The sequence below is a fragment of the Cervus canadensis genome, chromosome 24 (assembly GCF_019320065.1).
Source record: "Cervus canadensis isolate Bull #8, Minnesota chromosome 24, ASM1932006v1, whole genome shotgun sequence".
Taxonomy (NCBI): domain Eukaryota; kingdom Metazoa; phylum Chordata; class Mammalia; order Artiodactyla; family Cervidae; genus Cervus; species Cervus canadensis.
This window is the reverse complement of record NC_057409.1, coordinates 3542463-3558611: the sequence shown is the minus strand read 5'-3', so window position 1 is coordinate 3558611 and position 16149 is coordinate 3542463. Positions and strand designations below refer to the sequence as shown.

The following is a 16149-nucleotide window of genomic DNA, read 5'->3' as shown; positions in this document are numbered from 1 at the left end:
TTACCATCTGAGCCACCAGGGAAGCCCCACTTAGTTATACATATATCTGTTCTTTTTCAGATTCTTTTCCCATGTAGGTTATTACAGAGTGCTGAGTACAGTTCCCTGTACTATGTAGTAGGTCCTTGTTGGTTATCTATTTTATTTACAATAGTGTGTCTCTGTTAATCCCAAACTCCTGATTTATCCCTCCATCCCCCACTTTCTAATCATAAGTTTGTTTCCTATGGCTGTGAGTCTATTTCTGTTTTGCAAATAAGTTCATTTGTATAATTTTTTTAAGACTCCAACTAATTTCTTAATAAATGTTTGAAATGACTGATAGGCAATTTTAGTCTCTTTAGGAGAGCAAGCTAGGATTCAGAGGGGCTAGGTTTATGAATAAGTTACCTGGTCATCAAGGAAGGAAAACCCAGGGGGACTGCCATGTAAATGGGGCCAGACTTTCCCACAGTGGATTCCCATCATGAACCGTATTTGCCTGTCAACTTGGCAACACAGGAAATATTGACTCTTCAAAAGAAAACTAAAAAAGGATGAAGGCTTAGTGTTGCCAAAGAAAGAAATTGAAAAAAAAAACAAAAACAAAAACATGGACTTTTCAAACAATTGAACCATTCTTATCTTTATATTTAGGTCTAAATACCCGAGGGGGTATTGTATTCAGAGATGATTAGGTTTGAAAAGGTCTCTTTGCTCGGAGCCCTCCACTGAGGGCTTTTGAAGACCTGCGCTGTGGTTGTGGGTTTCGCTACCACATGGCTTCCCTCATTTTGGTTATTTTCTCTCCAAATAGGACTTCAGCTGGCAGCGCCCTCGAAAACCGCCTGAGCTCCTCGGGAATGAAGGTCTTCGGGGTTCTCGTGGTCTTTGCCTCCTGCTGTAAGTAGTCACAGCGGGGCGAGCTCCAGGGTGTGACCCCCTGTCTGTCTCTGGGGCGACCCCTCCTCAGGTGGCGTCAGGTGAGCGGAATCACGCGTCGCTCAGAGGGGAGCCCGCAGTGAAGTGGGCCCCCACCGAAGGCCTCCTGCTTCTGCTGCTTCTGCAAAAAGCACTCACCCCAGTGCTGGGATCTCACAGAACATTTAGAAAATCAAAGGTTGCTAACCATTTGCCAAGAAAGAGGGCATCTGACCACTGTTGTACCACACACATACCTTTCAGGAGTCTTTGGATGCCAGTTGCGTTTATTTACTTATTTTTAAATAGATTTTTATTGGAGTATAGTCGATTTACAATGCTGTGTTAGTTTTCCCTGCATGGCGCAGTTTACGGATGTACATTTGTCCCCCCTTTTATAGGCTTGTTTCCCACACAGGTCGTTAGAGAGCTGAGCAGAGTCCCCTGTGTATACAGTGGGTTCTCATCAGTCACGTGTTTTATGTGCAGCCCTGCGTGTGTCAGCCCCTGCCTCCCGACTCACCCCGCCTCTGGCCCCCTTGGTCACCCTGGTTTGCTGTCTTCACCTTAAGTTGCCTTCATTTAAAGTCGTATGGATTCCAGAACAAAAGCGTGGACATACATCTAGCTAATGTAGGAATGATTAATTCTCCTCAGAAAGGCGTTCTTACGGTGACCTGTGGAATAATGGGTAATTATAAGTCATTGCTTCCAGGAGATCAGATTACATATTTCTGCAAAGTGAAAGAGAACTTACTAGGAAACAGTGTTGGGTGTGCTGGAAAACTCTCTGACTTGTTGCTTTGATGAGATGAGTGGAGATTTGCCCAAACCCATTTTTCTGTCTGTTTCAGCTGTGAAGCAATCACTTTTGGGTCCCTAAGTCAAAATGTCAAAAATGGGGTCCCCGTTTCACTTAGTCAGTGGTGGAAGGCACCATTTTTTCAAGATCATGATGTTAGAGGCAGGGGATCCGTGTGCAGGAAGGACCACTGCTGCAAACACCCAGCTCTGTGTACACCAAGAGCGGTGTCTCAGGATGGTCCTACCCTCTCTCCAGGCGCTGCTTCGGCCGCAGAGACCGTCCCCAGGCTTGGGCCCCTCCGCAGAGTTTGGGACCACAGGGCATCCAAAGTCACAGAATGAGATGGGAGGGCTCCTGGAAAAATCTCCCTAAACCTCCCATTTTGGGTTTTCTTCTTCATGTTTTTATTTTATTTTTATTGTAAAACTAATATTCACTTGTAATTGAAAAGTAAAATACATTAGTATAGAGTAACAAGATAAAACCCCTTCCCATCTTTCACAGACCCTTATCCATTTCTATGTAAACCGTCTTCAGAGTTTGATATACATCCTTTTAGGCCTTTACCTGGGCTTCCCAGGTGGTGCAGGGGTAAAGAATCCACCTGCCAATGCAGGAAACCAGAGAGACGAAGCTTTGATCCCTGAGTCCGGAAGATCCCCTGGAGGAGGAGACATGGGCTTGATCGCTGGGTCAAGAAGATCCCCTGGAGGAGGAAATGGCAACCCACTCCAGTATTCTTGCCTGGAGAATCCCATGGACAGAGGAGCCTGGCAGGCTACAGTCCATGGGGTTGCAAAGAGTCAGACACCACTGAGAGACTGACATACACTCGGGCCGTTACATACATGTGTTGCCAACATTTCAATAGAAAAGTAACACAGACTTGTTGTAAAAAATATATATATCAGACAGCATGAACGTATTTAGGGTTAATGTTGCCTGTTTTTTTCTCCACCTACTTCCTCAGTCCCACTGCCTAGTGATATTGCTATTAAAAGTAGTATGTTTTCAAGACATCATTTAGTTATTATCTCCTTGTCAGCAGGCATGTGGGTAGTCTCCAATTTTTTGATATCACAAATAATGCTGCAGCAAACATTCCTCTCTCCATATATATATATATACATACATATATATAAATATAAATATATACATATACATATATATATATTTCCCCTCACTTTCCTAAGCACTTTGTAGAAGTAAAAATTGCTAAGTTCTTTTGTGCGTGTGTGTGTGTGTGTGTGTGTATGCTCATTCATGTCTGACTCTTTGTGACCCCGTGGACTATGGGCTGCCAGGCTTTTCTGCCCATGGAATTTTCCAGGCAAGAATGCTGCAGTGGGTTGCCATTTCCTACTCCAGGGGATCTTCTCCACTCGGGGATCGAACCTGCATCTCTTGCATCTCCTGCATTGGCAGGGGAATTCTTTACCACTGTGTCACCTATATTTGCTGTTAAAAAAATGAATCGAGGACAGCTTTTTCTGCCTCTTAAGTATTTTGTTTCTCCTGTGAGACTGTAAGAGCCCCAGTGATTTTTGCAGGGACTGGCATTTCTGGCTTTGAACCTTTCTTGTTAATGATTAGCGTCAGACCTGAGGGTGTTTCTGCACGGGATGGTGGTCTTTTCCTGTGGGGAGCAGACTGTAGTTGACAGCATTGTCCTGAACGTCCTGGAAACTGGGTTCTCCCCCTGGGATAGCAAGAAACTAGCTGTGTGATGCAGTAGACTGACCCTCTCCCGTCCCCATTAAAGGGGCTGGCGTCCAGTTTAGGGGGCTCCGGCTAGGGGATGTGAAAGCAATCTTTCTCATCACTTCTTTCCTTCTTCCTTATTTGCTCCTCGGCAGTGATGGCCCCCACGCACAGCAGCTTCTGGCAGTTTCAAAGGATGGTCAAACACATCACAGGGCGGAGCGCCTTCTTCTCATATTATGGATATGGCTGCTACTGCGGGCTCGGGGGCAAGGGGACCCCCGTGGATAACACTGACAGGTGAGTGCAGAGGCTCTGAGGCTTTCTGTCACTTGATTCTCATTGAAATCCCTTCCTGAAGAGAGAGAGGATGTTCGGACTTGCAAATTGCAAGGAACAAACCCATTCGGGTGAGCCTGAGCAGAAGGACAAAACTGAATGGGAGTGGGAGGGAGGTCCTGAGAGGCCCAGGGCTGGGGCTGGCTTCCTGCCGTCTGGGGCCCGCAGGAGGTTCGCCGCTCGGCTGTCACCATCTTGAAATGCTGGATGGTGTTTGAATAAGGGGCCCCTTCGTTTTCATGTTGCACTATGCAGATCGTGTGGTCAGCCCTGCCCAGAGCTCTAGAAAAACGCCCAGCTCTCAGTCCTCGTGGCAAATGCCATCTTTTCTAGGGCCCTCACGTTTTAGGATTATCAGTGCAGCAAGACTGACCGCTGTCTCCCATCCTAATTCCATTCTGCGGGAAGGAGAGAGAATCTGAGTGGCCCAGTTTGGAGAAGTTGTCCATCTGGGTGAGGCCACATGGCCCAGACCTGGCTGCCAGGCCTGCTTCTCAGGATGGGGAGGGGGGAGTGTGAGTTCCCAGAAAAGGTGGAGGTTGGTGTTATCTGCGGAGGGAACGGGGAAGTAGGAGACAGGACAGTCTGTGCATCTTTTTATTTGAAGAAATAAGAAGCAAAATGTTCCTGGCCGCTTTCACCAGAGTGTGGATGAATATAGCCCCACAGCAGGGCCTGAATATCATCCCTGGAGCTTGAGCCCTCTGGGCTGGGCTCTTGAGACCACAGATTATTCCAGCCAGGAAGACTCCAGAGCCCTGGAGGGCGCCTGGCACTGCCAAAATGCCCGGCACGCGCTGAGCCCTGGGACTGGTGCTCTGCACGCAGGGCCTGGTTTAATCCTGCTAGCGCATGGTCGAGGCCAGGCCACTGTCTCCATCTTATGGGGACACTGGTGGACATTTTACGGGGGACCCGCTGAACAAAGCTGCAGAGACCGAAGACCTTCAGCCCCTTGAGTGGCAGACTCAGGATTTGCACCAGAGTTTTCTTGTTTCAAAGTCCAGGCCCTTTAACGCTCGATGCCTCCCCTTCCGAGTCCTAAGGCTGATGAGCATTCCAGCACTGTTAGCCAAAGATGACAGACAACCAGGAGCCCACGTGTGGATACAGATGGTGATGGAGGAAGACTGAGCGTCCAGCCCAAGGGATCAGCCAGTCCCCATCTCTGCATTCCTGCCACTCTGACTTGGCTGGGGCGGCGGGCCGAGGCCATCCCCAGCTGTTTTCTCTCCTCCAGCGCTGTCCCCGCTCCGTCTATCCCATTGCCGTCTCACTGGCTTTGAGCCTCAACGGAGCAAAGACCGAAGGATTACGTCTGACGTGCTGACCTTTGTCTGCTCAGAGCCTCTCCGAGGGCTGGGCACATAGTTGGTGCTCCATCATTAACTGAAGGCAAAAGGAGAAGAGAGCGGCAGAGGATGAGATGGTTGGATGGCATCACCGACTCAGTGGACAGGAGTTTGAGCAAACTCTGGGAGTTAGTGAAGGACAGGGGGAAGCCTGGCGCGCTGCAGTCCATGGGGTCTCAGAGAGTCGGACATGACGTAGTGACTGAACAACGACGGCAAGTCATTAAATGGATGAATACGTCATGGGAGCCTAGATTTGGGGGAAATTCACCTCTGAACCTCGTTTCCTCCCCCACAGAATGGGGACAAGGACTGCACCTCCTAGGGTCACTGTGAGGAGCTCATGAGCCAGCAGTAGGTAGAGAAGGGCTCTTTCTACGATTTTCAACACCATCAGGAAGTCACCTCCCTGCCTTCCGCACCTTGTCATCTGGGAAGGAGGCGGGTGAGTCCTTTCCCGCCTTCTCCCTGGGGCCGTCCTCAGGAAAGCCCCCATCTCCCTCCATCTGGCCCACAGGTGCTGCCTGGCCCACGACTGCTGCTACGAGAGGGTGAAGCGGCTCGGCTGCCAGCCCGTGCTGAACGGCTACCAGTTCCACATGGTCAACGGGACCGTGGTCTGTGAGTAGTCCTCTCGGCAGAGAATGTCCTTGACCCTGGGCCTTTCTTTAAGTTCAGCCTCGTGGGCCCAGAGAAATTTGGGAAAAGGAGATTTTTTTTCCCAAGTGCTTTGGGATGGAGAGTGGCCATTCTGAGCATCAACGCTTCCTGAGAGCCCAGCCCTGGTACCCCCCTGGTCCCCCCCTGGTTCCTGCTCAAAGCTGCGCCCCCCAGCTCCCTCCCCTGGAGTTTGGGTTTCAGCACACAGTCCCCACCGCCCACCCGGGGTCTCTCCTGGGCTCGATAAGTAGTTGTTGACCGAAGATTACAGTGAATCTTGTGCTTGGCAGCTGTTGCTATTGAGAAGCTTCTTCCCGATGTCTGTTGTGTGTTAACAAAGCAGCTCGGCTGTCTTTCAGTTGAACAAATATTTGTGAAGGGGGTTGAGTGCCAAGATGGGTAGATGCCGTGGGGGACAGCAGAGTGAATGGTGGGGGGCAGGGTAGGGAGCCCATCTGTCTTCGAGGCCATTCAGGGAAGAGGACAGAGGACAGGCGGGCCAGCGCTGAGTGTCCAGCACGTGCGGAGGGGCCTCCGAGCTCTCAGCGTGATCCGGGGCGGCTGGGTGGTGGGTAGGGCAGGCTGGATCTAAAGCGCAAGCTCACTTGCAGGCAGCCGGCCACAGCCTTGTCGCCAAGGCCGTTCAGTTCAGCAGGGCGGGTGGTCTGAACGCCCCTTCGAGTGAGTGACTCGCCTTTCGCGCGGCCTTGTGGAGTCACGGGAAACACTGTCCTCCCTTGCGTGTTTATTCAGAGCTGTGAGCGTGTCTTGGAGATCATCTGTCCCCTTGCGGGGCGGGGAGACCACCTCCCTTGCCTTCATCTCCACCCAGAGCTCAGGCCCAGGACACACTGAGTCAGGTTGGCATGGTCTGCCCGGTTCTGGCACCGGGGAGCTGGAACCTGGCCCAGACCCCTGGGGGCGGGAGGCCCAGCTTCAGCGGAGTCTGCTTTTCCGCTCTCCCATCTTCGGGCCTACTGTCGATGGGGAAGGGACCCCGTTTTTCCTATGTGAGCGCAAGAAGAGTTCCTGACCGCCCTCCAGCCTAAAGCCAAGCATCTCCACTGTGAGACCCCCTCGGCCGCGTCCGGGACACGGGGCGGGATCACGGTCTGGTGGACGGGGGGCAAGGGGGGACTGGAGGAGGGTGAGCTCAGAGGATCGCCTGCTTCCACAAGTGGTGGCACCGAGTTTCTTGTCCCTCCCAACCCCGCGTGTTGGGGGGTGGGGGCGGGAAACGGGGCGAAACTGGCTCTTGCTTGGTGGGGGAGGGGCACACAGAAAAGCTGCCCGAGGCCTCTTCATCTGGCTCGCGGTCTCGCCTTCACGTGGTCTCGTCTCATCTCGTTTCACCTTGAACTTGACCTTTGTCACGTCAGGTGTCACCTTAGGGTGGTGGAACGGGCATCGCTGGGAGAGCAGATGCGCTCCGAGAGCTCTCTCCCCTGATGCCCCCGTAGAGCCCAGGAGCCGAGAAGGAGGGAAACAGCTCTGAAGAGGGAAGCAGGTTTTCAGTAGGTGCCAAGGACCTTCCTGCCCTGCGGTCCCGCGCCCCCGACCAAACCCTCTGCTCCTCTGGGCGGGCCTGGGTCCTCTGCTCCTGGAGCAGCTTCTTTAGCAACCCTCTTCACCTTCCGCCGTGGGGACCAGAGCCGCAGCCGGGGACCCCAGGAGATGGAGGAAAGTGACCTGGGAGCAGAGGCTGGAGCCCCAGCAGGTGGCACAGAACGTGTTGCCTGCTTGGCACATCACGCTGGGTGTTGGTGGTAGGTGCAGGCAGGACCTCAGAGATGGGCTGGAACGTTCGTGGCCTGGGCTGTGCTTTCCACAGATGCTGGCCCCTGCCAAGCAGCAGCGGCCAGTTGCTCTTGAAGCTTGACCAGGAATCCCGGAGTCCAGCACCTGTCTAAGAGAGTTAGCGAGGAGGGACGTTTAACCATCCTCACCAGGGCACTAGCACCCCCTTCTGCAGCTGACCTAGCCAGTGAGTTCCAGGCTGACCCCCTGCTGTTCCCACACCCACCTCTGTTCCATCACTCAGTCACACCTGACTCTTTGTGACCCCAGGGACTGCAGCACGCCAGGCTTCCCTGTCCTTAGCCATCTCCTGGAGTTTGCTCAAAGTCATGTCCATTGAGTTGGTGATGCCATCCACCCACCTCATCCTCTGTCGCCCCCTTCTCCTCCTGCCTTTGATCTATCCCAGCATCAGGGTCTTTTCCAGTGAGTCGGCTCTTCGCATCAGGTGGCCAGAGTATTGGAGCTTCAGCTTGCCAAGTCCCTATTTCCAGGAACAGGGCTGGGAGCCAGGTGGCCTGGCTCCTGCTGCCGATGTGGGCTGAGACCCCAAGTGAACCCCACCCACATCCATTCCCGTGCCCAGTATCAACTGAGGACCCACAGGGTACCCATCCAGGGCCGGCGCTGTGTCAGGGCCCGGGGCACAGAATGAGGCAGCCCTGGGCCCTGCTGCCAGTGCTTTTGGAGAGCAGCCCGACCAACCCCTCACTGAGGCCCAGAGATGGGGAAGGGCTGACCCAGGCCTCAGGCAAACTCAATCTCATGTGTCTTGAGACTTTCCGGTGCTCTGGAACACACTGCTGGCCAGAGTTTTCTGAGTCTGCATCCGTAAAGCAGGTGCATTCACCACAGCTGAAGTTCATCAGCAGCTGAAGGAGGCTTGGCACTCAGCTCTTTGAATCCACAGTAAGCCTCTGAGGTGGGCACTGTCCTCCCCGTTATCGGGAGGACCCTGAGGCTCAGAGACGTGAAGTGAGACAGCCAAGGCCACACAGCCGAGGAAAGAACCGCTGGGACTCAGACCAGGTCGTCCGACCCCAGCTGGGGCTCCTGCCTCCCACCGCCTTCCCCGCTGGCGTGAGACTGCTGGGAGGGGACTGGACTGGGGGGCTCACACAGATGCAAGTCTTGTTACCTACAGCACGCCTGGTGTCAGAATGTTCGGCTCCGGCCCAGGGGGCAAAGGAAAGCCGAAGGAGCTTGCCCCCCGCAGCGCCCTGGATCTTCCTGTCCCAGCTCCGTACACCTCGCTGAGAAGCCCAGAGACAGCAAATGCTCTGGGGTCAGGCAGAGCCGGGCCTGAATCCCAGCTTCGTTTTCCAGCTGAATTAATTGCACGACCACCCTGGGCCTTAGTCCCCTCCTCTGTAAAGCACTACTCAGTACTTCCAGGGGTCTCTAAGGTCACTGGAGGAGGAAATGGCAACCCGCTCCAGAATTCTTGTCTGGAAAATTCTATGAGCAGGGGAGCCTGGCGGGCTACAGTCCTTGGGATTGCAAAAAGACTGAGCCCTCCCCAACTCAGAGGTCTGACCCGGAGTGGGTGCTTAATTAATACCTTTCCTTTTAGAAGTTGAGATGTCTTCTTTTTATTTTTTTAACCCTAGTTTCCTTTCCCCCTTCACTTCATGGGAAAGCACTGGTATTTTCTTTATTACTGTTGAGAGATTTCTTGGAAGCATCTCCTCTGCATTGGCCTTCCCTTGAGCTAATGTCATTAACCCCTTATAGGATGATAGCTCTCCCCCCCACCCCCCACCACAATCCCCAGTTACACTGCAGTTCAAAGAACTGCCCTGCAAGGGTTAATCACCTCCCAAGCCTCCCAGTTCTGAAATCTGGCACCCAAGCCTAATTCCGGGTTGCCTAGCAACCAGTGGCTGCTCCTGAATGTGGTTGGTATGAGCAGGGAAGGGAAAGGAGAGAAACAGCCTGGTCTGTCCACGTCTCGAAATGTCAGTGGGAGAGCAGTGCAGAGAAAGGCCTGAAACCCAAGCCCTGGGGCCAACTTGCCAGTGGTGACGGCTGCCCTCAGGCGACTGGGGAGGTCATTAGCCCTCTGTTGAGTGGGCTTGCATAAGCACTTGGCATTCGCGAGGGATTTTAAGATCTGCCGCTGGTGATGCCCCCTCCACCCACGAGTGCCCACATCTGTCGGGCAGGGAGGGGCCCGGCCGTGGGCGGCAGAGCCAGAGTTCCAGCCCGAGGCCCCTCTGTCACCTCCATCTCTGAGCCTGTGACTCTGCCCTCTGCCCAAGGCGGAGGGCGAACCAGGTAACCACTGGAGTTTGTAGTTTGCAAAGACCTTTCTCCTTTGCTGAGTTTACTCCTCACAACAACACCTCCACTCACTGACGCATCACCCTTGTCCTTTTCTAGAATCTGTCTCAACCTGACATCATCTCATCTTGTTCAATTATTTGTTTACTCATGGGTCAGCTCTCCCCTCAACTGGAGTTTGAGCTCCAAGAGATTGGGGAGCACTTGTTGGGGGCGGGGGGGGGGGCGGTGCATGCATGCTCAGTCTTGTCTGACTCTTCTGCGACCCCTGGACTATAGCCTCCCCCAGGCTCCTCTGTCCCTTGAATTTCCCAGGCAAGAATACTGGAGTGGGTTGCCATTTCCTCCTCCAGGGGATCTTCCAGACCAGGGATCAAACCCACGTCTCCTGCATTGGCAGGCTGATTCTTCACTGCTGAGCCCCCTGAGGAGCCCCGGGGTGGGGGGTGGGTGCTTACCCTCATAAAGCCACAGAGAAGGATGCCTGAAGCCATGCAGTTGTGGGGTCTGCTTGCTCAGACCTGTCCCCCTGCTTCCTAGCCAAAGGCCGGGCATATGTTAGAAACTCAATCAATATCCGATGATCAAATGAGTGAAGAAATTCATGAAATGGTCTGTACAAGGACCTGTACCCTCATTTGAAAGCCTAGGGAAGAGACTCAGAGAGGAACAACTTCCCTGAGTTGCCAGAGCTTTCAAGCGGCAGATCTGGACCCAGAACCTGACTCCCCATTTCTTGGGATGGGAACTCTGTTCACTGCCCGGCGGGCCATGTCTAAGTCCAGCCAGTGAAGCAGCAGCATACGGTGATGGAGCCCTTACCGCGTGTTTGCCGCCGAATATCTGCAAGAAAAAGACAAACTCCATGACCGGAAGGAGCTTATGTGCAGGCAAGGAGAGAGTCCATGAAATATTCAGAAAGAAAGATAGACTCGGGTAGCGACAAGTGCTGTGAAACCTCTGAAATAAGGCCACAAGCTACTGAATGAGGACGGCAGTGGGGGGTGGATGCTACTTCAGGTGTTGGGAAAGGCCTCTCTAGGGAGGTGGCATTTAGCCAGAGGAGGGTGGGGGGTGGGTGTCCCATGAGAAACGAGTCTGGCGAGGCCTGGCTGTGGAGTGAGGGGCTCCCCTGCTCCTTCAGTTGCAGGGAGAAGCCTTCAAGCAGAAAGTGATCAGCTCAAATTTTCCTTTAGAAAGAGGACTCTGGCCCCTGCCCAGAGAAGTTGGGGAGCAAGGGAAGAAAGAGGGGGAGCCACTAGTGGGCTCTTCCCGTCACACTGGGGGGAAGTGACCGTCGTGTGGCTCGGTAGCTGGGGTGGAGTGTCAGACGCTGGGCGTGCTTGGGAGGTGAACCGACAGAACCTGGTGTTGGATTCGTTTGTGAGGCTTGAAGGCGAGGGAGGCTGACTCTGACATCGTTGTTCTGAGCGTCTGGGGGTAACCATGCATCTATGAGCTTGTGCGGATAGAGGTGCACAGACTCTGCGGTCACAGCAAGAGCCTGGATGAGCCGTGCTGGGTGTGAGATTCACATCGGACGCTCGAGGGGCTATGTGAACACACGCATATTGGTGTCTGGAGCTCAGAGGGCTGCGGGGAGAACTGGGGAGTCTCTGCAGGGAGAAGTGGGGAGTGGGCAGTGCTCAGGCGGTATGTAGAGCTCTGAGCTTTAAAACAAGGGCACCCAAGGAGAGGGTTCAGAGACCAGGACGGGCCAGGTGCAGACAGGGAGCGGCCTGGCAGGCAGTCTAAGTGAGCTCACGCAGGAGCGTAGACCTTCCCATCTCATTGGTGGAAGTGTGTGCTTGCGTGCGTGCTAAGTCGTTTCAGTCATGTCTGACTCTGCAAACCATGGGCTGTAGATCCCTGGGCTCCTCTGTCCATGGGATTCTCCAGGCAAGAATACTGGAGTGGGTTGCCATGCCCTCCTCCAGGGCATCTTCCCAACTCAGGAGTGGAACCCACGTCTCTGATATCTCCTGAGTTGGCAGACGGGTTCTTTACCACTAGCACCGCCTGGGAAGCCCAGGTGGAAATCTTTCAGTCTGTTTCATGGAATGCGAAAGCATGATCAGTTCCGTCTTCATGTCTCCATTTCTCCATGAGCAAGCTGAAGGATGCAGAATCTGGATTTGGGCTTGTTGTTAAAAGATGACTTGCAGGCCTGGCATTTCTTGGCCCAGGGCTGCCTCTTCTTCTAGCGAGTGACAGGCTTGACCCTACTACAGCTGTGGGATGCCCACAGCGATAGACTGCCACGCCGGGTCGGTCCCCACGGCCTGGGGACCGGGTCAGTCATTAGACGTAGAGCTGATCGTCAGGAGAGAACTACGCTTCGCGCTCTGGAAAAGACCAGAAGACAAAGCAAGAAAGGGGAGTGGTGAGAAAGGAAGAGGGAGGCTTGGTGAAAGGAGATGGACGAAAGAAGAGATGGAGAAGAATAGGAGACCAAGAGAGAGACAGAAAGAGAGAAGGGGAGAGAGAGGAAAGCGTGGGAAATGTGACTCCCTTCCGGTTTCCAGGCAGGCAGCACCCGGGTGATGGACAGCACAGGGCACCAGGCCCTTTGGGAGGGAGGAGAGGTTGGATGGGCTGGAGCCCTGCGCCCAAATAGCCCTACTGCGTGCGCAGCCTCACGACCTGGGGGCCTCTATACGGCGGCTGCCTGGGGAGGGAATCCGGGGGGAGCTGGGCGCAGCAGAGGTGAGAGGCCCGGACGTGGATGGGACGGGGGCTCTCGGGGAGCCCCAGGGGAGCGGGGGCCCCGTGGGTGTTGTAGGATTGTCACAGATGTGCAAGGGCAAAGGCGATCCAGGCGCCAGGAGCAGCGGGAATGGCAGGAACCGTCCCTGGCCCATTTTCCGAGGGTGAGTGGAGAGCTACCGAGGCGTGGGGTGGGCGTCAACATGTCTTGAGAAGCCCAGGCTTCAGCGAGCTGGGGGAGGACAGCTTCCTGCAGGAATTGTGGACTTCAGAGAGGGAGAAGGAAAGCAACCAGACTGTAGCCAGCAGTGGCCCAGCTTCAGAGGGGCCTTCTTCTTCTAGCATGTGCAGCATCGTCATGATAACAGCGTCTATAGAGGCCTCTGTGCTCCGGGCATATCCAGACCACTCCATCTGTAAAAACAATGAAAATCCTCACGATGCCTGAAGCAGACGGCATTGTTTCTTTTTGACGCTATTGTTTTTATCACCATTTTATAAATGATACTGAAAGTAACTTGCCCAAGGCCAACACATCAGGGGATCTGGCTGCCTCACTTCCTCACCCCAAGCCTCAGAACAGAATGGAGGCTGCCTATGCCAGGGGTCCCCAACCCCCAGGATCTAATAATGCCTGATGATCTGAGGTGGAGCTGATGTAATAGGAATGGAAATAAAGTGCACAATAAGTGTGATGCCCTCGAATCATCCTGAAACCATCCCTTCCTCTCCCATCCCCAGTCCGTGGAAAAATCATCTTCCATAAAACTGGTCTCTGGTGCCAAAGAGATTGGGAATCGTAGTCATGTATGGATGTAAGAGTTGGATGATAAAGAAAGCTGAGCATCAAAGAATTGATGCATTTGAACTGTGGTGTTGGAGAAGACTCTTGAGAGCCCCTTGAACTGCAAGGAGATCCAACCAGTCCGTCCTGAATATTCATTGGAAGGACTGATGCTGAAGCTGCAACTCCAATCCTTTGGCCACCTGATGTGAAGAACTGACTCATTTGAAAAGACCCTGATGCTGGGAAAGATTGAAGGTGGGAGAAGGGGGCGACAGAGGATGAGATGGTTGGATGGCATCACCAACTCAATGGAGATGAGTTTGAGTAAACTCCGGGGGTTGGTATGGACAGGGAGGCCTGGTGTGCTGCAGTCCATGGGGTCACAAAAAGTCAGACATGATTGAGCGACTGAACTGAACTAAACACACACACACACACACAGCAACACCACTCGGACAACTCTGACTACTAAATAAAAGATCCCCACCTAGTGGTTATTTGGCCACAACGCAGACACTCAATCCCAAAGGCCCATTAACGTTTCATTCATTTACTGAAGGACTGTTAGTTGAGCACATACTGTGTGCCAGCATTTGTTCTACTTGCTGGGGACACTGGGAGGGACAAGACGGAAAAAGCCTCAGCCTCACATAGCTTACACTTTGTCAAGGAGAGACCGACACAAGCAAGTAAACAAATGTAAGAGGAGTGAGAGATGCGAAAAGTACAGCGGATCAAACGGGGACATGAGGGAGAGTGGCTGGAGAAGTTTAGCTGGAGTGGTCAGGGAGATCCTCTCTGAAGAGAGGAAATTTGACCAAGACCCAAAGGTGGGATGCCTCCAGCCACTTGAAGATCCTGGAGAGAAGTGTTTCAGACAAAGAAACTAGCAAGTGCAGAGGCCCTGGGACAAGACCAACCAAAGCATGTGACCCAAAGAGGCCAGTGTTCCTGGAGCAGAGGGCAGGTGAGAGTGGAGGACTGCGGGCGTGGAGAGGCAGGCAGGGGCCCTGTTCCGGCAAGCCTGCTTCAGAGTCCATGGCAAGGATTTGGGATGTCTTTGTTCAAATAGTAGGAAACCACAGCGGGGCTTTCAGCAAGAGAGTGAACCTCGTTCATTCCAAGACAGCCCCTGTTTATTTCCTTCCATTAGGGCGGGAGAGCTGGTGATGACAGGGATTGGGGTCATGGCCAAGAAGATGGGGAGAGGAGGGCAGAGCGTGAAATATTCTAAATGTAGAGACATCCGCGGAACTTTTGGGGTGGATGGAATGTGGGAGTGAAAGGAGGGCAGGGGTCAAGGTTGGCTGCTAGTTTTCTGACTTGAGCGGGAGGTGGTACCAATTCTGAAGCTGAAAGTGTGGGTGGAGGGCCAGATCAGTGGGTAGGGCAGGGGGGCACTTACATCAAGAGCTTCCTTTGGGGCATCTTATACTGGAGATGCTAGTGATTTCCAGGTGAGATGCCAGGTAAGCTGTTGGAAATAGGAGTTGAGCTCTGAGAAGATGGGCTGTGTGTCCTTGCCCTGGGAGCTGCTTGGGGACACTAACTCAATGCTCCCCCCACTCACGTGCAGCCCACACCTGCCCCTTCTCCTGTTTCTTTCCAGGTATCTCTTCAGGGCATGTCTAGCTGTGATGGTGGAAGGGCTTGGAGATGAAGGAGAGGGATTCCCAGTTCCTTTTTCCTTTCAGTTCTCAACCCTTGACCTCTTGCAGCGAGCTCCCTGTTCTCCCCAATCTTAGAACCAAGCCCTGGGGGTTGGCTGGAAGCCCCCGTGACCCTCTGTCTCCCTGCAGGCGAATGCGCCCTTGGTCCTGGCGTCAGCTGCCTCTGCGGGCTGCAGGCCTGTGAGTGTGACATGCAGTCTGCCTACTGCTTCAAAGAGAACCTGCCCACCTATGAGAAGAACTTCAAGCAGTTCTCCAGCCGGCCCCACTGCGGCAAGCACAAACTCCAGTGCTAGCGAGGCCACAGGGTCCCTGGTCAGGCCCGGGGTACTCCTTTGTTACTCAGCATCAGAGGGCTGGAGATCAACAGTGCGAGAGACAGAATCTGGGCCTTCGATGGAGGGAGCCAGATCATAAATATAAATAAACGATTTGTTCCAACCACAGTAAGTGCTAAGAAGCTATCAAACAAAGTGACAAGGTAGAGAGATGTCCCCTACCCCCATCCCAGGAAGATTTCAAAAGGGGAAAAGGCCCCAGGATCTGCCTTAAACTTTCCCTTCATCCCCACCCCAAAATCGGGATGCCGGGCAGACTTGAGTACCAGACCCACATCCCAGATCCAGCTGTAGCCAAGCAAGGATCCTGGAAAAGAAGGTCTTGGGTGGGCACATGCCAAGGCCCCGACAGGTGCACCTGGACCCCTTGTTTCCTGGAGGTCTGCCTTCTGAAAACCCTAAGGTAGGCAAACATCGGTGCCATTTTCACCTCTTAGGAGACAGAGCCTGGGAACATCCATGCCCACGACTGCCACCCGGACATCACAGCCAGGAAGATGCCAAAAAGATGGAGAAAGAGTGGGGGAGGGCGAATCAGGGGTATCCCAAGGTTTCTGGTCACATTTAGAAGCCCCTGGTTACGAGGCATAAATTATAATAAATACTAAAGTGATCCAGTCTGGGTGGACTCTCATCATTCTAACGCTCAGCTTGTATGGGAGATTGCAAAAATGACCACAACTGGAGATTTCCCCAGGGTCCAGTGGTTAAGACTCTGCCTTCCAATGCAGGGATGTGGGTTCAATCCCTGGTCAGGGAACTAAGATCCCAAAAGCCACAGGGTAATTAAGCCCATGTGCAGCAACTAAGA

General features: G+C 53.4%; 1 protein-coding gene across 1 annotated transcript in view; it reads left to right on the top strand.

Moving 5' to 3' along the window:
• Positions 1 to 16149, top strand: part of PLA2G2C (phospholipase A2 group IIC) — a 25702-nt gene extending 9553 nt beyond the window's left edge. The window contains exons 3-6 of the mRNA XM_043445769.1: positions 797 to 882; positions 3562 to 3706; positions 5615 to 5718; positions 15130 to 16149. Coding sequence (XP_043301704.1) covers positions 843 to 882; positions 3562 to 3706; positions 5615 to 5718; positions 15130 to 15296 — 456 coding nt within the window. The 5' untranslated portion in view covers positions 797 to 842 and the 3' untranslated portion in view covers positions 15297 to 16149. The remainder of the gene's footprint in view (positions 1 to 796; positions 883 to 3561; positions 3707 to 5614; positions 5719 to 15129) is intronic.